This window comes from Gymnoscopelus braueri (genome assembly GCF_963280865.1).
Source record: "Gymnoscopelus braueri genome assembly, chromosome: 15".
In the NCBI taxonomy this organism is placed as follows: domain Eukaryota; kingdom Metazoa; phylum Chordata; class Actinopteri; order Myctophiformes; family Myctophidae; genus Gymnoscopelus; species Gymnoscopelus braueri.
The window spans coordinates 34,326,799-34,352,106 of NC_137620.1; the positions used below are offsets into that span (position 1 = coordinate 34,326,799).

General features: G+C 42.5%; 1 protein-coding gene across 2 annotated transcripts; it reads right to left on the reverse strand.

Annotated features, from left to right (window-relative positions):
* Window positions 1-23,742, reverse strand: LOC308101862 (uncharacterized protein). Of its 2 annotated transcripts, none has more exons than XM_080451371.1 (12): window positions 23,601-23,742; window positions 21,549-21,710; window positions 20,971-21,009; window positions 18,534-18,593; window positions 17,481-17,597; window positions 16,369-16,541; window positions 15,719-15,791; window positions 15,462-15,540; window positions 12,243-12,387; window positions 10,561-10,637; window positions 4,053-4,157; window positions 1-1,568 (listed from the first exon to the last, which is right to left on the reverse strand). In XM_080451371.1, the coding sequence occupies exons 1-12, from the start codon at window positions 23,652-23,654 to the stop codon at window positions 670-672; spliced, it is 1,983 nt and encodes a 660-aa protein (XP_080307497.1). In that variant the 5' UTR covers window positions 23,655-23,742; the 3' UTR covers window positions 1-669. The 2 variants fall into 2 exon arrangements, with proteins under 2 accessions (XP_080307497.1, XP_080307496.1); XM_080451370.1 differs by having other exon boundaries at window positions 18,486-18,593.
* Window positions 23,743-25,308: the final 1,566 nt, after the last annotated feature.

Below are 25,308 nucleotides of genomic sequence, written 5' to 3' on the forward strand. Positions count from 1 at the left end.
GTGTATATTTCTATGCATAAGTCACATTCTAATGTCAACAATAATCCAAAATGTTTTGGACACATTTTTTCACCAGACGGCAACAATATATATATAATATATTTGTGTGTGTGTATTACACATACATACACACGGTATATATGGACCTTGTCTAATGTCCCAACTGATGACATTTGGCCATCTACACACCCATGCACAAAACATTCATAAGAACTTTTTTCTTGGATCCCATACCAGAGTAATCAAAGACACAGAATCCTAAGCCTTTATACAATAATGTAAAAATTAGGCTTTCGGTAGAAGCAGAAAGCAAATAGCTGGGATTATCTCATCACAGGGGAATGGAGGAGGAGAGCAGGGTTGGACAAGTGGGAAGCTGCCATATTTGATATTTTCTTTGCTAAACTCCTCCCGTGGGGCACAAAGCGTGTAACTGGATTGATTTCAAGATGGTCTGCGCAGCAACAAGCCTGTTTGGATGCAAAGTGCACCTCAGGCTCTGTCAAAGGCAGCTGAAAAAGCATTTTATCCATCGCATTGACTAAAACAGAACTGCCAACAGTGGATATGCGAGCTGTGTCGCAAGGTGTGTGTTGGTGCAACGCAATCACCAAATAGGAATAGAAAAGGATTCTAATAACTTAACGGCATCTTTCAGTGAACGTGTGACTACGCCAAGTTGTCACCACGGCAGCTGTCACTTTGTCTCGATCGACAGTGAATGTCCCACCCCTCTGTGCTTGTATAGTTCGGCGACTGGCGCACAGGAAAGGAGTCTGAGACTCTGTTACCTTTAGGTTCGCCATTAGACCCTGCCGCCTGGGAATGGCAGGGTAGGGGACCAGTCTCTGTCTCCTGGGAGTGGCAGGGCGCAGGACCAGTCTCTGTCTCCTGCGAGTGGCAGGGCATAGGACCAGTCTCTGTCTCCTGCGAGTGGCAGGGCATAGGACCAGTCTCTGTCTCCTGCGAGTGGCAGGGCATAGGACCAGTCTCTGTCTCCTGCGAGTGGCAGGGCACAGGACCAGTCTCTGTCTCCTGCGAGTGGCAGGGCACAGGACCAGTCTCTGTCTCCTGCGAGTGGCAGGGCATAGGACCAGTCTCTGTCTCCTGCGAGTGGCAGGGCACAGGACCAGTCTCTGTCTCCTGCGAGTGGCAGGGCATAGGACCAGTCTCTTGGGAGTGACCACCAACCGCAGCGTGTACAACCGAAAGCCACGCCGCGTCCGCCTCCGTGGGCGGGGCGGCGTCCAGCGCCAAGGCCGCCTCCTCCCCCTCCTCCACCGTGGATCCCAGCTCTCCGTCTTCGTCCCCTTCCTCCTCGTGTCCTTCCTCCTCCTCCACGGGACTCCGCCCCTGCTCGAGGTCCGAGGCCGCCCGCTGCTCCGCGCGGGTCGCCGTCGTCTCTGCCCCTCTCCCGTCAATCACGCTCGTCCCGGCTCCCCCTTGGGGCTCGTCAAGCGGCGCAGGTGTGTCCTCCTCCCCGCCGCCGCCGCCGCCATCTGCCCCGGCGCCGCCGCCAGCTGTGTTGTGTTCCCGCGACGACACATGTGTGCTTCCTGTTCTGTCAGCTGATACACGAGGGAGACGGGAGATGAGAGAGCAGGTCATTTTTAACCCTTTAAGACCTGAGAAGATTCTAGAAAGGTCTTCTAAATCCAAAAAAGAATTTGAAAGAAAAACCCAATTTTTTTTTCCTCGATTTTTCAAAAATAGCAGATCTACAAGTTCATAGCGCGGCACTCGGTGCCGCGCTATGAGCTTGTATATCTGCTATTTTTGAATAGCCTAAAGAAATCTAAAGTGACACAGATGCGTTCCAGGTATCAATGGGTTAAAAGGCACATCACATCATTAATACATGTCATTGTCTATTCACACAGTTATACATTGTATGTAAACATAGACCATTTTCCCATTACTGGATTTATTTAAAATGTAATTACATTTAATTTTTTTTACATTTTCTTCAAAGTCATTAAAATGTTACCGGACTTGTCTGAATAATTACAGTCAATTTGGCTAGACATTGACTGTTAATAAGTGATGTACATTTTAATAGCGTCTGTAAATCAATCTTTCCTCCAAGGACCATTTTTGGCTAGACTTTTCAAATAAATCTGTGCTTTAAAATGCATATAAAAATCCAATGGCAATATAACTTTGACTCAAACTCAAATTGCACAATGAAATTTAGTGTGTTGGATTACCTCAAGCACGCTTTAAGTCCCTGCAAGTTTATACTGAAATGAGATAAAAGCTTTGGAAAGTGGTCGGCAGCAATGTCAAGTATATTACGTGAATCATAGCCGGTCTAAACATTTCAGACGCCAGAATAGTCCTCGAGCCCCCCCCCCCCCCCCCTCCAATGACAAGGCATTAATATTTAGAATGAATGATTTATGTACAGTATTTTTCCTTAACGCTGAAGTTAACCCATTGAGACTTGAAGCCGATTCTACATGTCTCCTAAATCCCAACAGTTTTCTGAAAAACGTATGTTTCTATATCAGTGGTGCTCAATCTTTTTCATGTCAAGGACCCCCAAAATTATATGTATTTGGCCGCGGACCCCCATCAAAATATTTTGTTCCAGGGACCCCCCAGAAGCAACGATTTGAGTTAAAATGTTCGCTTTAAAAATATATATATTCAAAGATTTGCACACATTTTCACGATTTTCCAAAAATAGCAGATCTACAAGCTCATAGCGCGGCACTCGGTGCCGCGCTATGAGCTTGTATATCTGCTATTTTTGAATAGCCCAAAGTGTAAAATAATGCTTTTTAGCTCAAATCTAAAAATGACACAGTTCCAGGTCTTAATGGGTTAAAGTTGAGGTATTTCTTGAGGCAATAGGCTACATCCACAAACTCCATAAAAGTGTAGAGAGGCTTGTAAACAGGGTCATCCAAGACAGAAGACACAGTAGCTGTTCTGAACGTCTCTGGATGTGCTTCACCAAAGCCAAGCCATGTTTTAAATCATGAGAGAACTGGAAATTTAATTTAATGCAAGAGGGAAGACATTCCTCTTTTGAAAATTTGACCACCGAGAGAGAGCGGAGAGTTATTTCAATTACTTTATGACAGAAGTGCCTCCATGGCAACAGGCTAAATATAGCACCTAGTCCTACGCCCCAGACAAGGGGACACAAAGCGTGACGCCCCGCATCTTGGTGACGGCAACAGCTTAGTTCTGCCTCCACGCTGCAATAAGCTCTCACATGGGGGACTACTGACCCATATTTGTGAATGTGGAGCCAAAAAGGTTAAAGACTGCTCATAGACCAACCCAGCACCCCAGTATATACACATAAAGAAACAGAGAGAAACATTGTATGAATTAGCATCCATATTTATGGGTCCCCCCTCCCTCTAATCCATTAAGACCTGAGGCCAAATCCACAAATGTCTTCTAAATCAGTTTTCTGAAAAACTTATGTTGCTATATGAGTGGTGCTCAAACATTTTCATGTCAAGGACCCCCAAAATGATATGTATTTGGCTGCGGACCCCATCTCAAAATATTTTGTTACAGGGACCCCAGATGCAAAGATTTGAGTTAAAATGTTTGCTTTAAAAGAATATTTATATTTGAAGATTTGCACAAATTGTCACGATAAAAAAAAAAATTTGCAGATCTACAAGCTCGTAGCGCGGCACGAAGTGACGCGCTATGAGCTTGTATATCTGCTATTTTTGAATAGCCTAAATATAAAATAATGCTTTTTAGCAAAAAAAAACTAAAATGACACGTATGCTTTCCCGGTTTTAATGGTTTAACAGAGAACACGGCAGAAGTTTTCTGAATGTCAGCGGGCGAGAGTTTGCTCTCACATTTCCAAAATGCCACGGCATTTGGACAGCTTGCACCACTGAGGAGCCGACATGGACCAAGAGGATGAGAGAGAAAAATGGATCCGGGGTCAAAAACAAGGGGAGGACGGCGGGAATTGTTTAGCGGGCGCCCGCCAGCTAATTACAGTGTGTACACCATCGGGTGTGTGGGGCACTGTTGACGATGAATCCTGTTACACACAATTACACACTCACCTTTGGTTGGCTGCATTCTTGGCTGAGTGCGGGGCTGAAGTGTAGCACCTGCTGGATGCAGCTCGGTCCGTAGGTTCTCAGTAAGGGTGATGCTGTCTCGGCGCCCTGTACGGCCCCCGAAAAGAATAAAGACCACCGTCACTTTCGTGAACAAACGCACAAGAAGAAGTGGCTTTCAGAAGTTGGTGGGTGGTAAAATGACTCAATGCAAGCTGTACGTTACTTGATGAAGACCAACTAATCCACGCACGTAAAACATGCACACAAACAACTAAGGCCTGATTCATACTTGCGTTGTCATGCATCGAAAAACTGCAGAATTACAAGCTCACAACGTGTCACGCTGCAACACGTGAGCTTGTAGATCGTCTATTGTCGATGTGCGTCACAATGCGCAACCAAGTATAAATTAGCTATAACAGCGCGCGCACGCACGCACACACACATACACGTGCGTGCGCGCACAGCAGTGCTCACAGGAAGTGGCTGCAGCCCGCTGTCATCTGTCTTCATTAGTGATGGCTGCACGGCTCCTGGGCTGACGCCATATGCTACTCACAGGGGACCGTGCACTATATACTAGACACCAAAAACACACACGGCCTCCCACACACACACACACACACACAAAAGCCTGCAAGCACGCACATAGGACTTTGCACTCCCAAATGATGTGAATAGGCAAACCTCCCCCAGTTTCTGTGACCAGTCAACCATGAGACACAGACACAAACTGAAGAATGAGAAAATGGATGACTAGATGACACAATGTGTGAAAATCATGAATGGTGAATGGAGACCATATTGTTATGAATGCTGGCCCCATAGTTATGAATGCACGGCGCTTACATTGACGTAGGAAGGTTGGTAGGCACCGAGTGGGTGGGGGTGCAGCTAGTACATCTCAGATTGAGTTGATGGTTCTTAGCTGACCAGACAGTTGCTCAATCTCAACACTCATCTGGACAATTTTCTTTTTTAATAATTGAAAATCTTTGTCCCAGTTTTTAAAAAAAGTAACCATTGATATGCAGGTTACGAGTTGGTTGACATCAACATGATTGAAGACGACTGCTGAATGGAAGCTGTATTTTTCATTAACAATCTAAATATTTTTTTATGCTCTACTTTTGTGTTTGCCTTGAGAGTCTAATAATTCAGTGGTTTATAACTTTGGCACAGACTGAACAACAGTCTCTCTCGTCCCTCTGTGCCTGTCATTGTGGTTCAAAGTACAGGATTAAAATGACCCCCTTTCACACAAAAACATGGTGGTGCTTCTTCAGCGGTTCTTTGGGGTGGCGGAGGTGCTACGTACTGTACATATAGCACAGCTGCCCTAAAAAAAAAAACTGGTTAAACCCCCATTATTTTTTTTAGAGGCCCTCTACTGGTTCTTCAGCATAGTTTAGTTTATTTGGGGAAATAATTTGAATAGAGTGTATTTCCTGGGTTAACACATTAAAGCAATAGTTCTCAATTTCCTTTTCCTCCCCAAGTAAATATTCCAAGGCCCCCAAAGGAGACATGCCTGTTATCCGGCGATGCACACTCCAAACCTCGAATGGTTCTATATAGCACCATTTGATGAAGGTGCTACAGTATATAGCACCTATGATTACGAGCCAAAGAACCACATTTAGCGCCATTTAGCACCCTTTCGGTTTAGGGTGTATGTATGTGGCCTGTACATTCAAAACGGATGTCAAAAATCTCTCAGATGTAATCTCTGTGCGTCTACCTCAGGCTCAGTGAACATACTATAGATGGGGGTCTGTAGCTTTAAAGCCTTCCTTCCAGACACGGCCCTGCTCTCACAGTTTGTTGAATTCCACAGCCTGCCTTTTTAAAGCTTATAGGTGGTGATGGTGATTAGGTATGCAGAGCGGAGTGCAGACTGAGCACAGCAGTACGTCTGCATGAACCAGCCAGCGCTCATGAGGAGTGCCCAGAGACCAGCTGCACGGTAAGCTGCCAGTCCATCCGTCCAGCCTTCTCTTGAACACTCACAGTTACTAATTTAAACACAAACGCACGGGTACATCGTACTGACGGAAAGTGAGAAGGAGCTGAAAACACAGGCACGCACGCACGCACACACACGACCTCATATTTACATTACAAAGCCAAGGACACAAAAAAGGAGGCAGGTACACTCAACTGTCAACTATTCGTATAGTGGCAGGTTGAGTAAGCACTCGCACTCACTGCTGTGTGTCTACTGCTCAAGACAACACAAACGCTGCGTCATTGGACCACAACAGACTCTGTAATGATGATACAACCGCCGGTACCGCACGTGCATGGAGTATCCAGCATATGTGAGTCACGCAACACGCCTCTGCTCCTACAGGTTTTTCGGTCGGTGCGCTATACGTTCGGGACACACACACACTCCTTTGGCAGGATACAGGTCTATCATAACTCTATCTGAGTCAGCTGACAGTGTTATCCCCCCAATACATTCTCTCTTTTTCTCTCATCCTGGCTTTCTAGTAATAGACCATGGCCCTCGGTGCCATCCTGTTTGCTTTAATTTTAACCAGTCCAACAACTTCATATCTCATCAAGGCCGCAGACTCGCATTCTCTTTCTCTGTCTCTTTCTCTCGCTGGTGGACAGCGCGGTTGCGAGGCACTTTGGGCCCTCGTCTACAAATTCCCTAATAACGGCACATTCCCCTAAATGTGTTTGTAATGTGGGCAATCATTTTCAGTAATGGATGCTTGTCAGTTTTATGGCTGTGAGAATGACGGTCTCATGACAGGGTACCTCCATCCAGCCGCAGCCCCTCCACCTCTCCGTTTCTCTGCTGTGGCTCATTGTCGGCGTAACATCGCCCTCCAGTGGCCGAGAGGAGAACAATCGTTTTGAGATGCTACTTGTGTATTTGTTTCAGTAGGAAGATATTTTCTGGCTGAAAGTGAGGTTTGGTGACTTTACACTTTTCCTGCATTTTCCGTTCAGTATTTGTTTGACTCACATATGCCATATTTGTTTCTGCCGTATGCTCTCAAGTAAGCATCAGTATGTCTGAGGAGATCATACTTCATAACAAATGACTATCTCTGCCAGTTGTATGAATTGCTTTTTAGGGCCCAACAGTTAGTATTACTGGGTCATATTGGCTTTAGAGATAGCCTACTTTGGCTCAACATATATCACTATTGACATACACAGCACCAGTAATGCCACCAATTAATTTTGTACTTGGTCATTCCATGGTGTCACATGGTGAAAATAGCCGATCTACAAGCTCACAATGATGAGCTCGTAGACTGGCTATTTTCCCTCTTTTTTAAAAGGTTCTCTGGAATAGGGACACCGGGTTGAAAGTGGTTGGTAAGTAATTAACTCAATATGTTACAACAATTACTTTAATTCATTTCACATATACTTCAACTTCTGTTTTAAAGTGCCATAACTGTATATTTGTGTTTTAGAACGCCATTTAGATCCAGTGGTGTAAAGTAACTAAGTACATCTACTCAAGTACTGTACTTAAGTATAATTGTGAGGTATTTTTACTTTACTGGAGTATTTCTAATTGTCTATCCTTTTACTTCTACTCCACTACATCTCAGAGGCAAATATTGTACTTTTACCCCACTACAATTATTTGAAAACTTTAGTTACTAGTTACTTTGCAGATATAAATTATTACGTTATAAAACATACATTAATCACTTTAGCTCTATTTTATACATAGGCTATTTGAAAATAGCAGATCTACAAGCTCACAACGCGTCGCATTGCGACGCGTTATGAGCTTGTAGATCTGCTATTTTCAAACATGTTAGTACTTTTACTTTTGGTACTTTAAGTATATTTTGATACCAATACTTTTGTACTTATACTCAAGTAAATTTTGAATTCCAGACTTTTACTTGTAACAGAGTACTTCTACATTGCAGTATTGATACTTTTACTCAAGTAAAACATTTGAGTACTTTTTCCACCACTGTTTAGATCTCACACGGCCTGTGATTATTGTTAGCGCAGTTAGCACAGCATCCGACTCAATATAAGAGGTATTTTACAATCCGTGTATAAGCATCCGTGTTGGCAGTCGGCCTATCGAGTAGAAAATGATATCACGAGCACAAACAAATGGGCGGTCAATGGAGTGGACACATTGGAAAGGTGGGCATGAGGTGGCACGCTTTCTGGGCGAGTGCCCAGGTTTGTGCTGGCATGACATAGTGGAGGGCATGGATGGGGTAAGTAGGGCAGAAGGAACACATACTCCCAATTCCCAGAGATATGTGGTAGGTCAAGCCTGAGATGCAGCCATAGAGGGGAAAAGACACACTCTGTTAATGACACAGCATCTGACATTTGCTGGCAGAAAAAAGGAATCATTATTTTCTCGATGCGACTTGATAGTTGAACTAACTTGACGGGGACTTGGCGAAGGCGGCTAAGCATCGTTTCTGTACAAGGTACAAATTTCAAGGTAAAAAAACTAACAAAATGTATAGACATAGTACTACTAATACTTAAAAATGTTACTGTGGAGATCATTTTGTTTAGTCTAATTCATTGGTTCTCAAAGTGGGGTCCGGGGACCCCCAGGGGTCCTTGAGGGAGTTCCAGGGGGTCCCCAGCTAAATGATGGATAGTTAGGAACCAAATGGACAAATGGTCTGTAACTCAGAGAGTGTACAAATGGAACCAAATGGACCCTAACGGGTCCATTTGGTTCCATTTGTACACTCTCAGAGTTAAATTAAGATTGATTTTCCGATATAAATTGGGGTCCAAGAGATAGAAATGCCATTAGATGGGGGTTCGTAGCCTAATGCATGTCAAACTGGGGGTCCAAGAAATGAAAATGGTTGAAAATCACTACTATAGAGCCGTAAAAATCTTCTCTTATGGGGGTCCTTGGCATATCTTTTCAAATGGGGGTTCGCGGGCTAATAAGTGTCAATTTGGGGGTCCTTGACATGAAAAGGTTTGAGAACCACTGGTCAAATTCATGCAAAACCATGTGAACTGTGTACACTCAACACACAAATGTTTGTTACTGGTCACATGTTCTTTTCAATGTCTAACATGTATAACAGGGAAATAGCATCCTGGTAAGACAACATTGCATCACACTCATAGTTGCACAAAGAACAGGGTAATTGAGGGTAGAGCTTACATGTAACAAGAGTTTACAGTTGTTTGATAGCAAAAAGGAAAGCTCTAGTTCATTACCATGTATGATGAGATAAAGTTCTGTTCTGTATTCTGTAAAAAGCTGATAATAAGCAGTAATGAGCTGTAATAAGCTCTCGGTTTGTGCTTGAAAATTGGGAACAGAGTTGCTTATGGCTCGTTTCCACCAGACACATTTTGTGAGCATACGTCTGGTGGAAACGGGCCATTATACTAGCTAAAAAGAAGAAGAAGAAAGCTTAGGATGCATCAAGCTGTCAGTCAGCTGAAAACAGTGGGATTTCAGAGCTTTTGGGAGAGAATGTGTATGCGTGAGTTCGGCTGATGGCTATCATCTGTAGAGGGCGGCAGCATTTTCCGCAGAAGTGCTTAACACATTGGGTGCCAAAACCGTATATATACGGTTTTGCGCATACTAACGTTGAGTGCCAAAACCGTATATATATATATATATTTTTTTTTTTAATATTTTTTTTTTTTTCCTTCACAGCAACAGGAAATATCACTCCTACAAGATTTAGACTCCAATCCACCTCCTGGTTAACTTATGACTTCAAAAACCTGTATCTCGGCTCCTGTGCACTTTTTTTTTTTACAATGTTAATTTAACTATTTTCAACTGGCTGCAACTATGGAATGGATTTCCGAATGTTTTAAATTTTTTCCCCCCGATTGTACGAGACCTGTATGTGTGTAATGAGGGGATCACCGTGAGGACGGTGATCACTGAAAATATTTTGTGACTACTTGAAAAAGGTTCAAAATGTTTAAAAAGTCCTGGCACTCAAAGTATAATATTTTAATAAACCTCTGGCACCCAATGTGTTAATATGGTGGCTGTAATGTAAATGAGGAGCTCGGCGATCCACTGGCGGAGTGACAGTGTTCTGTCTGAGAATGTATTCTTTTTAAGGTTATCACTGCAGACCCTTGCTGCTATGACCCCCAGTTGTCGTGGCAATGGTCAGCTGGATCTATTTTGTGCTTAAGAGTCTAAAAGCCCTGCTTAGTGGCCCCTAGAGGCCGTGCCACTCATTACGCCCCGCATGACAGGGGTGTAATGAGGGGGATTGAATGAACTGAACCTTCATTAGAGCCTCGCGGTCTCGCTACGATGACGGACAACGTATTCATATTAACATAATATTACACATCTCAAATTGATTGCGAACCAAGATTGTAGACGATGATAATGGCAATGTCCAAATTCCGGTTCATAAACTGGATAGATTGCCGTGTTATAATTCTTTTCTAATTAAGTTTGAAAGACTTGCAAGGCAGAGACTGTGTCACAGTAGTCTGGGCACCACATTACAGAGCTACGCCTATGCCTGAAACCCACCTGGAAGACTCCACAGGCCTGACAGCTCCAAGGTCTTTAACTTCTTCTCCAGGTCTGCAACTCGGTTTCCTAGAATCCTTATGGAGACACGTCAACTCATGTTACTTAGGATGCGTGCATGCATGTATGTGTGTGCTGCAGTGGTGGAAAGTAACTAAGTACATTTACTTAAGTACTGTACTTAAGTACAATTTTGAGGTATTTGTACTTTACTTGAGTATTTCCAATTTCCAATACTTTTACTTCTACTCCACTACATCTCAGAGGCAAATATTGTACTTTAACTCCACTACAATTATTTGAGAACATTAGTTACTAGTTACTTTTCAGATATACATTATGATATTATGAAACATACATTAACCACTTTAGCCCTGTTTTATACATAGGCTATTTGAAAATAGCCGATCTACAAGCTCACAACGCGTCGCGAAGCGACGCGTTGTGAGCTTGTAGATCTGCTATTTTCAAACATTTCAGTACTTTTACTTTTGGTACTTTAAGTACATTTTGATGCCAATACTTTTGTACTTTTACTCAAGTAAATTTTGAATTCTGGACTTTTACTTGTAACAGAGTATTTTTATTTTGCAGTATTGGTACTTTTACTTAAGTAAAGAATTTGAGTACTTTTTCCACCACTGGTGTGCTGTGGTATTTGACTTGGAGGCGGAGGAGGATTCTCACAACAGGTAGATAAACATTATGCAGGGGATTAAGACGGTGGGGCTAAAAGGGTGGCTTTATAATTCAGGTGTGTATACAGAATGTTCTCTCTGTGAAAGGGGAGGCGACAGCAATGTTCATCAGCTATGTACGTATACGCCAGACGAGGAAATGGGAACAATGGCAAAATGTGCTGAGCTAGCTGCCACCTGCACCAGCTGTGGTAATGGTGGTCGTAACGATGAGACGTCACCTGTTTCAGCTGCTACCGTCTGGCAAGCAGTTTCACAGCCCTAAGGCCCAGGTGAGCAAGCTACTTCCACCAGGTTTATGAACAATAAGTTAATTGTTGCCTACTTTCCCTTCTGCCCATAGGGAGAGTCACAAATGTGAATAGTTGCACCGTCTGTCATACAAACTATTTCCCGACACAGCTTCCTCGTGTCCAGACCTGGCAGAGAGCTGCGCTCCGAGGAGAACACTTTTCCAGTTTTTGTTTGTTTGTTATTGCTGCTACAATATTGAGAAACCGAAACACAAGAATGTTACCCTTTGTGTACTTACTTGTATAAGAGATGTAACAAATACAATCTTGAGTTATACTATACTACATAATATCCCCTCAAGGTGTATCTTGTGGGGAGATTTTTCTGGTCTCCATGAGGGCAAGGGACGTTTTTATGGTTATGGTCCACAATTAGGAAAACATTCAGACTGGGATAGGATTAGGGATTCAGGGATTCAGGGATATACATAGTTAGGGTTAGGTGTGGTTAAGGTTGGGATGGGCCAGCATGTCGAGTAAACATTGCTTTTGATGTTTCCACAAGTAATGCAAACGTGTGTGTGTGTGTGTGTGTGTGTGTGTGTGTGTGTGTGTGTGTGTGTGTGTGTGTGTGTGTGTGTGTGTGTGTGTGTGTGTGTGTGTGTGTGTGTGTGTGTGTGTGTGTGTGTGTGTGTGTGTGTGTGCGTGCGCGTGTGTGTGTGTGTGTTTTCCCCTGTGCCTCAGGTCCTACCTGTTGGTGTGTCTCTGGTGCTGAATGACCAGGTTCTTCTCATGGATGGTCTCCAGCAGAGCTGTGGCCAGAGACTTGAGGTCAGCGATGGACTGAGGGGTGGCCGGCAGGCTGCAGCCCTGCTCCTCCATCAACAGCTCTTGGACTGAGGGAGGAGAAAGAGACCGCGAGATTTACGTCACACAAGAGAAACCGTGTGTGTGTGTGTGTGTATATATCTTGAGTTGCCAAAATACTCCTAAAATATATGTATTTATTAATTGTGTGCGGTATGCATGGGGAGCAGGTGGCACGGGCCAGGGGAAAGAAATGAAAGACGGAGAGGTGATATAAAAAGACGCAGCGTGAGAGGCGTTAAAGAGAAACAGAGAAATACAGTATATGTCATTCTCTGTACAGCTTTGACTCTGAACCACACTGTGCTGCTTCTACCTGCCACTGTGAGTCAACACTGTGAACGCCACCTACTCATAGTACACTCATTGCTACCCTATTGTGTGTCCCTTGTTGGCGGTTTGAAAGTTATGCACAAGAGCATTCATATGGACTTTATGACTTTAATGCGTAAAGATAAGGGGGTGACTATTCAAATTGGCAACTTTTACCAATTTACAAAACTGTAAAAAAATCACATGGAAACTTGAAATTGTGCGTAGTATGTATATGTTACAGTATGATTGGAGAACCAGTATGATTGAAGAAAGCGCGCTCGTTTTTACCACCCACCCAGCACTAGAGGGAGCCACAAGCCAGGCTTGTGCACAAACATATATGGCCACACACACACACACAGTCACACACACACACACACACACACACAAGCGCACACACACGCGCACGCGCTCATGCTTTTTTTGGTTTATTGAAAACAGGACTGTTTAGATACTTTTATTGTGTTCTGGCTTTTGTTTTACTTTCTCCCTGACACACACACACACACACACACACACACACACACACACACACACACACACACACACACACACACACACACACACACACACACACACACACACACACACACACACACACAGTGATCCATGAAAAGAACTATTCTGTCCCTATCGGTTTACAATTCAAACGGCGCTGAGTCGACTAGTAGAGCATCGGCCGGTCAGCGCGGGCACTCGCGCCTGGGGGCGCGAGGGCGCGCTTCCTCGGCCTCAAGCTCTACTAAGGCGGCGCGCCTCCGTCATGGACAAGCGTGTGCGTGTGAACGCGTGTTCAGCGTTCCCCTCATAGATATTATGGTTCCCCTGGTTGCTATGTGGGGGGGAACAACAAAAGACAGGTCTGCGTCGGCGCATCAAAGCCCCGCCTCTCCGCGTTCTCCTTCTCCTCCTCCTCCTCGGAGGAGAACGAGAGAAGGAGAGAAAGAGGACGGTTTATTACGTGAGGAGGAGGCTCCTCTTCCTCGCGAGCCTCGCGTAATAAACCCCCGCCTCGCAGCGCCGCGTCCTCCTTCTCCTCCTCGCGAGCCTCGCTAATAAACCCTGTCTCGAAAAGCCCCGCCTCGCCCCGAAGGAGCCCCGTGCCTAAAAACGAGCGCTCTGTCTTCAATCGTACTGGTTCTCCAAACGTACTGTGACATATACACCAGAGTGTAGAAAAGAGAGTAGCGACACGCTTTGATCTCGCCGCAAAGCGGGCTCCTATGGGCTATAGTTCCAAACATTGGAACTATCTCATTGAGATAGACAGAGCACTTCCGCATTCCATTCTTACAATGGGAGTCGACGCTAGTGTCAGAACTCTCTTTATGGCTCTGGTATACACCTACCAGTGTTGCCAGATTCTGTGAGAGAAACAAGCAACCAGGTCTAGGAAAACCAGCCCAAAAGAAGCGACTATGGGCCACATGAGCACAAATACATCAGCTATTTGAAAATAGCAGATCTACAAGCTCACAACGCGTCGCATCGTGAGCTTGTAGATCGGCTATTTTCAAATAAAATATTGCGGGGAAATTATAATAAGCAGATCTGGCAACCCTGACACCTACTAGGAGAAGTAGGTGCCATGATTTGTCTGACAATGGCTGCGGAATAGATTGTGAGAAAGCGCACCATTATGTGATAAAGTGATTAGATGCCAGAAAGTGACATGATGGATTGTCAAGTCACATGGTGTCGTTAGACTTGAGAAAATGAAAGATTATCAAGGATTACTTCCTCTGAATTGTACTCTTCCTACTTTCCTCCTCCGATCCCATGGTGCATGGCCTGTTTTTCCCAATGCACTTCTGAAAATGCCCAACAAAAGGGGTGGCAGGCTTAAAGGAGGAGTTCACCCAAAAAAATACTTATTTTCTATCATTTACACACCCCATGAAGCCTTGATTTCATGGATTTATTTTTGTTTTTGTGGCATTCCTAAGACAATAATTTGATGACCGTGTGTATTTCCGGTAGGAGACACAAATAATCTACTTTGTGTCTCCTACCGGATACATTAGCCGGTAGGAGACGGGAATCAAATTATTAGCTTAGGAATGCGACAAAAACAAAAAAGAATCCATGGATTCAAGGCTTCATAGGGTGTGCAATTGATAGAAAATAAGTAATTTTTTGGGTGAACTCCTCCTTTAACTTTTAATGCACAGTAAAGGTTTAGCGTGCTCCTTAGTAGACACACCCACTAGATCAGGCAGTGTAACTCTACTATATCTTTTAACTCTTCAAGACCGGGAACGCATCTGTGTCATTTTAAAATTTCTTTTGGCTATTATAAAATAGCAGATATACAAGCTCATAGCGCGGCACCGAGTGCCACGCCATGAGCTTGTAGATCTGCTATTTTTGAAAAATCATTTTGTGCAAATCTTTGAATATGTATTTTTTTTAAGCGAAAATTTTTAACTCTCCTACAACTTCTGGGGGTCCCTGGAACAAAATATTTTTGAGATGGGGGTCCACGGCCAAATACATATAATTTTGGGTGGTCCTTGACATGAAAAAGTTTGGGAACCACTGATATTACAGCAAACATACGTTTTTTCAAAAAACTGTTAGAGATTTAGAAGACATTTTGTAGAATCCCCAGAAGCAAAGATATGAGTTACAAATGTTCGCTTTAAAAAATATTTATATATTCAAAGATTTGCACTCGGTGCCGCGCTATGAGCTTCAATATCTGCTATTTTATGAATAGCCCAAAAAAAAGAAAAAAATTACACAGATGCGTTCCCGGTCTTAAGGGATTCATTCAGTAGATTCCCACCTTGTTTGGCAGACAGGACTCCAGTGAGCGCGCTGCTGTGGGAGCTTCCATATATGTTCTTCCTCCTTTCCAGAGCTGTCTGTAGGAAGCAAAAAGGAAAAGAAAGAAGAGGAGGAGGAGAAAAAAAGAGAAAAGAAAGCCTGTCTGTTTAATTAATTCTAACATTACGTTAAGTGTTTCTCTATATGCACATTATTGTTGTGATTTAACCCTTACTCTGTCCACACCACAATGCCATGAAGAGGTCCCATCTCTACCTTGTATTTCATGATGTTTGCTTTCAGCAGGTTCACCTCCTCTTGTACTTGGTTGAAACGCTCATGCAAATACCTAGCAATGGTCAAAACCACAACCAGATAACAGCTATAAAACAATCAGCAGTACTATATGCTAGCAGTATATGGATGTAATGTTAAACTGAATGACACAGTCGTTGCATTGAGTTCAAACTTAACCTACAGTATATACAGTACCTCGTTGACAGGGGTCCCCCAGGGGTCTATGCTTGGCTCCTTAATCTTTTCTATCTACAACAAATCTAAAAAATACCAGATCTACAAGCTCACAAAGTAAAGCTTTGTGAGCTATTTTCCCAGAATGTTGACCTATTTTCCCAGAATGTTCATCTATTATGCCCAATGGACTGCCCTGATGGTTGATCCTAGGTTTGATTCTAAGTTTGGAACTGGTCTCCATCCTCACTTTTCCTTTCTCTCTTCACTGTCCCCAACTTCAGTTAAAAAGAAGAAATGCCTTAAGAAGCATTGTCTTTAAAAATGTTAACCGTTGTAATGTCATCTATCAGGGACAGGGTGAGGTTTGAGTACTAGAGGCATTTTTCATGACATACAACCTCATGTTATGCTGACAGCTCCATGCATCCCTCACAATTCAGCTTGCCACCAACCTGTTCTCCATGCAAAGTGCGTCCACGTCCATGATGCGCCCGTCATGTCCTCCCAGGACGTGGTTGAGCTCCATGTTGAGGCGGTGTGCCTTCTCCCTGTACACGCCACCTTCTGCCTTCATGTCCTGCAGTTCGTCAGTCAGAGCTTTCATGTTGTTCTCCATCTCCTCCATCTTGGGAGAAAAAAAAGGGCAGACGGCTACAGTAGCTGGAAAAACTGACAGAAAATGGTGACCCATATTTACAATTTTTGACTCGAGCAACACAGGTGTTACTGGTGAGCAACACGGGTGTTACCGGTGAGCAACACGGGTGTTACCGTTGAGCAACACGGGTGTTACCGTTGAGCAACACGGGTGTTACCGTTTAGCAACAATGGTGTTACCGGTGAGCAACACGGGTGTTACCGTTGAGCAACACGGGTGTTACCGTTGAGCAACACAGGTGTTACCGTTGAGCAACACGGGTGTTACGGGTGAGCAACACGGGTGTTACTGGTGCACAGAGCCCTGGTGGAGAGCTTTGTAGGATGGCATGATAACAACCACCTCCAGCTCAACTTCAGAAATACCAAAGAGCTTGTCTCACGGTGAGGCCCCCCCCAACTCCCATCACAATCTGAGGGGAGGAGGTACAGATGGTGGACACCTACAAGTTCCTGGGAGTACACATGAACAATAAACTGGCCCTCTATAGGAAGGGATAGAGCAAGCTGTTCTTCCTGAGGAGACTCAGGTCCTTCAATGTGTGAACCAGGCTGCTGCAGATGTTCTACCAGTCTGTAGTAGACTAGTCAGTGTCCTCCTCTTTGCCGTGGTCTGTTGGGGGTAACATTAAAACAACTGTACAAGCTGGGTGGGGAAGGCTAGTTCCGTACTTGAAGTCAAACCGGACAATATGCAGGTGAATGCGGAGAGGAGGACAAGGAGGAAGCTGAACTCTGTCCTGATGAACTCCTTTCATCCCTTCTATGATGTGCTAGAGGGGATGTGGAGCACATTCAGCCACAGACTCATCCTCACCACTTGGGAAGTTGGGATCAATAAAAGGTCGGTCTATCTAAACACAACGTCATATTTAGGACCATTAATACCCCCTTGTTACTCACTCACCTGTAATCCTGCCTTCTCTAGCTGTCGTACTAAGTCCTCTCGCTCGTGCGCTGGGAAGTGGCGTGACCCAACCTCTTCATCGCCCAGTCTCTGCCGGGTAATGGTCATTCTCAAGAGCTGTGTTCAAGGGGAGAGGACATGTTACATTCAATGCTGTCCTGAAACAGAGATACAATACTTGTAAACTGTTCTATAACATTTAACATTCACCAAACCATTTGAATTAATTCGTTTTGAATTTGTCAGTTGTTCCAGTTCCAAAACGCACACCAGTCCATCATAAAAAAAAACTGCAACGTCTGACAACAAGGGAATCTTTCACATTTGACCATTTTCTGAAAGATTTTGACGGCATACTGTACAGTACTTTTTCTTTTACTGTAGAGACAGGTTTAGTTTAAACAGGGAAGGGTTTGACAGCTGTTTTACCCATCTCTCAAGGTTACATTATAAGTTAGTGTCCTGTATAGACAAGTACTTCGCTGAAAACCCCCTGTTATTTTACGTTTCTTATACTTTTTCCACTCCTGAGCGACAGGAGAACCGCAAAAGAGAATTTTGCAAAAGTGTCAGGCAAGGTGGGAATGTATGTCTTGTAGGGCTAGACGATATGACTTCAAATCCATATCACGATTATTTCAAACTTTTGCCTTGATTGCGATTAATGAACGATTATTAAAAGAAAATAAATATAGTGAAAATAGCAGATCTACAAGCTCACAACGCTATTATTGCACGCCACCATTGCATAAGGAAGTGTAATATAGGGCTTAAGTGCTTAATCAGATTATAAAAAAACAATTACATGTTTTCGTGTATTGACATTGATGTATTATAAATTAGATTAAATATAAAAAAATAAAACTTTGCTTCGCGATTATTCGATTAACCTAAGGTTATTGGTTACAAATGTCGGTTTTGATACATTTTCAGTTAATTGCCCAGGCAGCCCTACAGTAAGCCGGTCTAGTTTGTGTACAGTATGTGCCTGTTACACCACCAAACCTTGTTATCCCCCTGGGCCTCAGCCAGTCTCTGATTCAGCTCCTTCACCTCCTCAGCGAGCTGTTTTCCTCGCTCCCTCGAGTCTCTCAACAGCTGAGCCAGGTTCACCTGGGGAGAAAGTGAAGTGGTAGAGAGGGAGCAAAGAATTATCTGGCAGCATGCTTAAAATGAAGGGGAAAAAATGTTGGCTCGCCGAAACCGAACAAGTTCTCTGCTGACAAAATTGTATTTTTTTGCTTTGCTTTGAGTGCCGCCCAATATATAAAGTGCTGTAATGGTTGATTTTGACACCTGGATTTCCGCTCTTTGTGCACATCACCCCCCAATGCACTGTGACTTCGACATAATGTATTTCTGAGATTTCTCAATTTCTGGCGATAGACACAGTGGACAATGTGTGTGCTATCTCTCTCCATTAATTAATTGCCATCTGGTGATGTTTGTAGTCCCTCAAATAGTGAATATAGAGGTTTGTACCTCCTAACCTCCGCAGCGAACCTTTCTACAAAACTATCCAGCAAGCTATGCCAGCAAACAAAGCAATAAACAAAGCACAAGCATAGCGTTTCTGACCAATCACAGTGACTAATCTCTGTGCTAATGTTCGCAAGGTTAGAAAATCTTGGAGATGCAAGAAGTGCTGAAACGAACTTCGGCGAGGCATTTGTTTATTTACTCCGCAATGATGTCATTTTGTTCTTACTACCTTGCCGAACTCTGTTTTAGCAAGAAGTATGCTTCAGCCTTCTTTTAGCCTTGCATAGTCATCCTAAAATCTCACAAGCTCAGTTTGAACTATGAGATATACCGGTACTGTATTAGGCTGGAAAACATCCACTGAGAATTGACTGAGCCCAGCAATCAGCAAACTAAATCAAGCTACTAAGAGGACGAAGGGATGTTAACTTAACCTATTCCTAACCTTTTTTAACCTAATTGTGTATCTTATGTTTTTAATATTTCTTTATTTGTATTTGATTCTATTTAATTAGAGTCCATTACTATTATTATTTTGTATTGCTGCTGTTGCACAGTCTTGCGGACAATGTCACACCAACATTTCACTGTTTGTACCTGTACAAGTCAATAAACCCTCTTGATTGGTTCCTTCATTGACCCTTTTTTTTAAATATTTTTTCTCCCAATTTAGTTGCCATTTGCATTTTTTCCTCACATGTGTAGGCCCTGTCATGTTAACCCCTCCAGTTGGACATATGGGAGGGCATGTGTCTTCTCCGATACACATGAAGTAGCCCGCCACTTCTTTTCACCTGACAGTGAGGAGTTTCACCGGTATGGCATAAACGCATGCGGAGGAGCAACACTTATTTGTTTCCAACCCCCTGAACAAACACCCTGACCAACCTGTAAGAGTTGTTAATGCAGCGAGAGAGATCGCTCTCCTTACCTAGCCTGAAAAAAAAAGAATGATTGAAGTGTTGTGGGGGTTGTACATCATGACATGGTTTGTGGCTCTGGCTGGTTAACAGCCTTGTGAGTCTTGCCAGACACCCAGACTCACTATCAGCAAAGTGAAATTTGTGGGCTGGCATTGCCAGGCTAGACAAGACTAGAGTCAGGAGAATGATGTAGAAAGAAGGATGCAAAGCAAAATGTGTAAAAGTTCAATATGTTTTTATCCATGCCATCAATGTGCCACTCAGTGGTGTTCAACTTTAGTTTATAATATAAAGAAGTACTATAACACTGAAATACTGTATACAATTCTCAATGGGATTACATTATGCTTTACATCAACTGTAGTAACTATCATGATCAAATCATTAACTACTCAGCTGGGCACAGGGAAACTGTTTTTAACCTAGCTCCCCCCCCCTCACGACCTGTTTACTGTACATATTTTTTGTTTTTTACTATTTTTTAAACTGTTTATATGATGTTCTGCATAGCAGTCTATATCGGTCTGTCATTTAATGTCACTATGAATTGAGAAGAAAGGACCCCAATGGAAACAAGCCAATGACTTTCTTGGGTTTTTTAATTCTCATTAGCTGACCTTGTATTGAACTGTACTTTCATGTGATTTTTTCAGCAAACTTCTAATAAAGTATTCAATCAATCAATCAATCAATTAACAAACGTGTTCAATAACCAAATGTCGAGACCGAAACTGCCTGTCGGGTGATGTTCCCATTAATTAAGAGAATAATTAATCACAGCATAGTTTTCGTCATGCAAATAAAAGCAAACGATCATCGTATGAAAAACCATATGATGGATGGCATGGTATGGGCACACAGGGGGCTCTGTGCCCATACCATGCCATCCATTAACTGGCTTTTTGCACCTGTCCTTATCCACCTGCCGATTGCTACGGCACCCCACCCCTCAAGGTGAACCCGCTCACAATCAACCAGAGGCACACAAGTAGAATGCAGGTTCCTTCATCAACATTATCTTCAATGCATTCATAAGCCACTGATTTGGAGCTTGAAACTAGAAACTACAACAAGTAAGGAATTACCTGATTGCGTTTCTCCGGTGGCAAAGAAGGGTCATCATCCTGAAATATTACACATTCACATAATACAGATTAGCTACCCCTTTTGTACAATATTACTCATATTTAAGGATGTGCCTATTGCCCCTATTCAGAACACACAACCAACATGGATGAAGAAAATATGGTCCACATTAATATCAGTCCAGGTTCGATTAGGCAGCTACGTCCACAGTGCTACCAGTAAACACACACACATCGTTGTTTCGGGTGGAAACCTTGTATATACAAAACTGTTATAAGGAAGTGGAAAACAATTAACCTGTGTTCCAATGGATCCAATTTAGTTATTATTTAGTCACAAGCTCTTGTTGATACTTTTCATTGGTTCAATATTTATAAAAAAAACACAAAACACACAGAATCACTTTCACTCTCAAAATGTTTCAGAAATAGCTAAAATATTAGATCTACAAGCTCACACTGGGTCCAGATGCGACACGTTGTTTTTTACATGGAGATACAAGGTTTTTGCCTTATAATCTCTCTGTCTCTGTGTATAATAGATAATAAATAATGAATTAGAGTTAATGTCAACTCACAATGAGTTCCCTGTACTTGTATTTGAGTCCCTGGTGGCGTTCCCTCAGCTGGTTGGCCATCAGCTTGAACTGATCTCTCTCCTGCTGGCAGGTGTCCAGCTCCTTGGAGAGGATGAGCAGGGCCTCCTTCTTACTGTCCAGCTTACGCTTACACACCAAGAACTACCACACAAACACACACACAGAACAAAATGGAAACGCTGTGTCAAATGAAGAATTATATTAGCTGACACAGACACACAAGGAAACTCTGCTACAACAACACACAGGGCAAGAGAAATTATGTATAATCAGTGAAAGCAGATTGATGATTTATGTGCTTTTACAGCTGGCTTACACATCAAAAGTAGACACATTTACTGTACACCACAGTATCAGAATAACACAGGCCCGAGAGTACAGAATGATAGGAATCACAACTGCCATAGCTGTGGTGAGATTGGTCACTGAACTAATAAAATAACAGGCCTGAGACGTGTGCCATTAGCACAATCTCCTCTCTCTAGGCAGTGGTGGAAATCAACTAAGTACATGTACTCAAGTACTGTACTTAAGCACAATTTTGAGGTAATTTTACTTTACCGGAGTATTTCCAATTGTCTATACTTTTACTTCTACTCCACAACATCTCAGAGGCGAATATTGTACTTTTACTCCACTACAATTATTTGAAAACTTTAGTTACTAGTTAATTTGCAGATATAATTTATTATATTATAAAAACATACATTAACCACTTTAGCCCTATTTTATACCTAGGCTATTTGAAAATAGCCGATCTACGTGTTGTGAGCTTCTATGTAGATCTGACATTTTCAAACATTTTTGCACTTTTACTTTTGGTACTTTAAGTACATTTTGATACCAATACTTTTGTACTTTTACTCAAGTAAATTTTGAATTCCGGACGTTTACTTGTAACAGAGTACTTTGACATTGCAATATTGATACTTTTACTTAAGTAAAACATTTGAGTACTTTTTCCACCACTGCCAGTAGGAATAGTAAACAATGGGAGCCTACTGTGTAAAGAAAGAGTAGAGATAACAGCCCAGGGTGCAGGCTGAACCTTAACAGCAAACCAGATCATCATATAACCAAATGAAATAGCAATGACACTGGGCTAATGTAATCTATAAGGCATGAATGGCAAAGGCCATCCATGGCTGGCTGTTACTATTTATATAGAAACACCTCATAGCCAATTCAACACATTGTATAGCCCCCCCCCCCCCCCCTCTCCTCTTAAACCACTGGTTTAAGAGGATGGGAGTCGCATCGCGTTCAGAGTAATGTCAATCAGTACAATTACACAGGCCTCCCTGCAAAATAAGTCAAAACAGAGAGAGTCAAACTAAATGTGATTCCTACATTCCAAGTGCTTGTCAGGGTGGGGGGGGGGGGGGTCCCCGGTCCCCAGTTCAAATATTATTATTTATGGGGGGGGGGGGGGGGTCGCGGACTGAAAAGGTTGAGAACCACTGCCATATGGAACAGCCAGCATTATTGCACGCACTGGCCTAGCCCTGAAACATGATTGTCATGGATAAACTTCAACATAGTGTTTCCACGTTCTCCCTTTTTGGCCCGGACATCTACATAAACGTTCAGATTTCAAATATAAAGTGCTTACCCCATGGCCACGGATGTTGCAATTATGTACGGGCTCTCAAAATAACCCTTATCTTCCGTATTGTTCAATAAAAAGCAGTTTAATCCGATCGGTGGCCATTTTCTCATAAAGTTATGATGTATCAGAGTGCAGTACACCTCCCAACCAATAGGCTCACTTAGTAAAACAAAATATATAGGAAATACGGAGAAATGGCCACTGATCGGATTAAAATGCTTTTTATTGAACAATACGGAAAATACGGGTACTTTTGCGAGCCCGAACATAATTTCAAGATCCGTGGCCATGGGGTAAGCACTTTATATTTGAAATCTGAACGTTTATGTGGGTGTACGGACTGTAAATGGAGAAAACGCAAACACCGGGTTGAAGTTCATCCATGACTGTCATGATATGAGGTATCATGTGGCTGCACTTACCTCGCTTACAAGCCCCTGCCAGTCACTCTCGCTCCTTTTGGAAGTCTGCATCATCGTCAGAAGAAGATTTTCAGACAATGTTTGGATCAGGATGGAGATTTGTCGTCTATTTTCGTCCGATCAGACCAGACAGTGTCACCGATTGTGCGTTTGTTTGTTTATCCGGAATACAGCGTCATTCATACGGTTTGTGTGCAGGTGGGCGGGTCGCCTGGGGAGGCGTGGTGCACAGTACTACACTACACTAACAGAAGAGGCTATCCCTTATTTTTAACGCTATGGCCTATCCTCAACATGACAGCATGACACTATTATTACATTGTGGAAAAAGTACTCACAATTTTATTTAAGCAAAAGTAGCCTACCAATACTGCAATGTAGAAATACTCTGTTTTAGTGAACAGAAAATAGCCTACTTATTATTATTTTCAGTTAGGATAGAGAACCCCCAAACAGATATTCTAATCAGCTTGTGTTCCCAGTTCAAACTGTGTCTGCTCATTTATTTGTTTCATCACTTCCAATTTCACTTGTTTATCCGGATGTATCCTGAGTTATCTCTCCTGATTGGATAAAATTGGTATCTTCCTGAGATGAACATTTCTGTTTACTATAAAGAGCTGGAGAGATGGGGAGACCCCTGTATCTGATTACTGGCGGAATATATAACTGTAGCCTACTTTCATTTGGTCCAATTGTATTTAATGAAGCAGTATTCTTTGTTTAAATCTCAACCTTAGTGTGTCTCACATTTGTTGTGACCAAAGCCAGGTCATAACATAATCATTAACAGGAATGTGGGAAATAAAATGTAGCTACAGTTTAATGTTCACTTTTACTCGTCATCACATAAAACCAATCAATCAACTGCCAGTGTAAAATGACAACCCCAGCATATATATTGCAACAACAGCTTTATAATGGATAGTCACTCCGCAAAGGAAAACATATTTTCTCTGAACTATAATGATGTCATTCATGACAAATGGATGTAACTACAAGAAAAGGGTGTCAGTTGAAACTGACTGACCTGTTTAATGAGATAAACTGGTGCCAATGACCATATAATATTAATGATTTAATGATTTAATCTAAACATTGAAACACTAAATGCAAGTGCAACCATCACTGCAAGTAGGTATATGACCTCAAACAAATGTAGGCAGATGTATTCTTTTTATTTTAATGTATTAAATAAATAAATAAACTTACTATTTATAGCTTTCTTGATACTGTACTTACTATTTATAGCTTTCTTGATTTGGGATTTGTATTTTATTTTTTAATCGAGAAGTCATTAAGAGGAAAGGGAATGTTAGAATGCTTGATCCAAGCTGCAATATGCTGTCATTTCTATTTGAATAACAGGTGAATGGGCTGTGACTCACTGACATCCCACTGAAAGAGACAAACATGATGGACATCTTAAATAAATTTAACACTTTTTATTTTGGTACTCAATGGAATAAGCTTACAATATAATTTTAGAGTAACATTCAGTATATTTTTTTAAAAGCAAAAGCATATTTAAAAAAGACAATGCGTTGCGCACTCATATGCAGTTTGCATATCGTTGCTGTCGGGAAGAAACCTTGCCTCTCCAAATTTCAACTATGTATGTTTTCTTCTCGTAAATTGACGCCCTAGTTCATCCTACAAGAGTGTAGCACAAAAGTAGTGAAAATAGCAGATCTACAAGCTCACAACG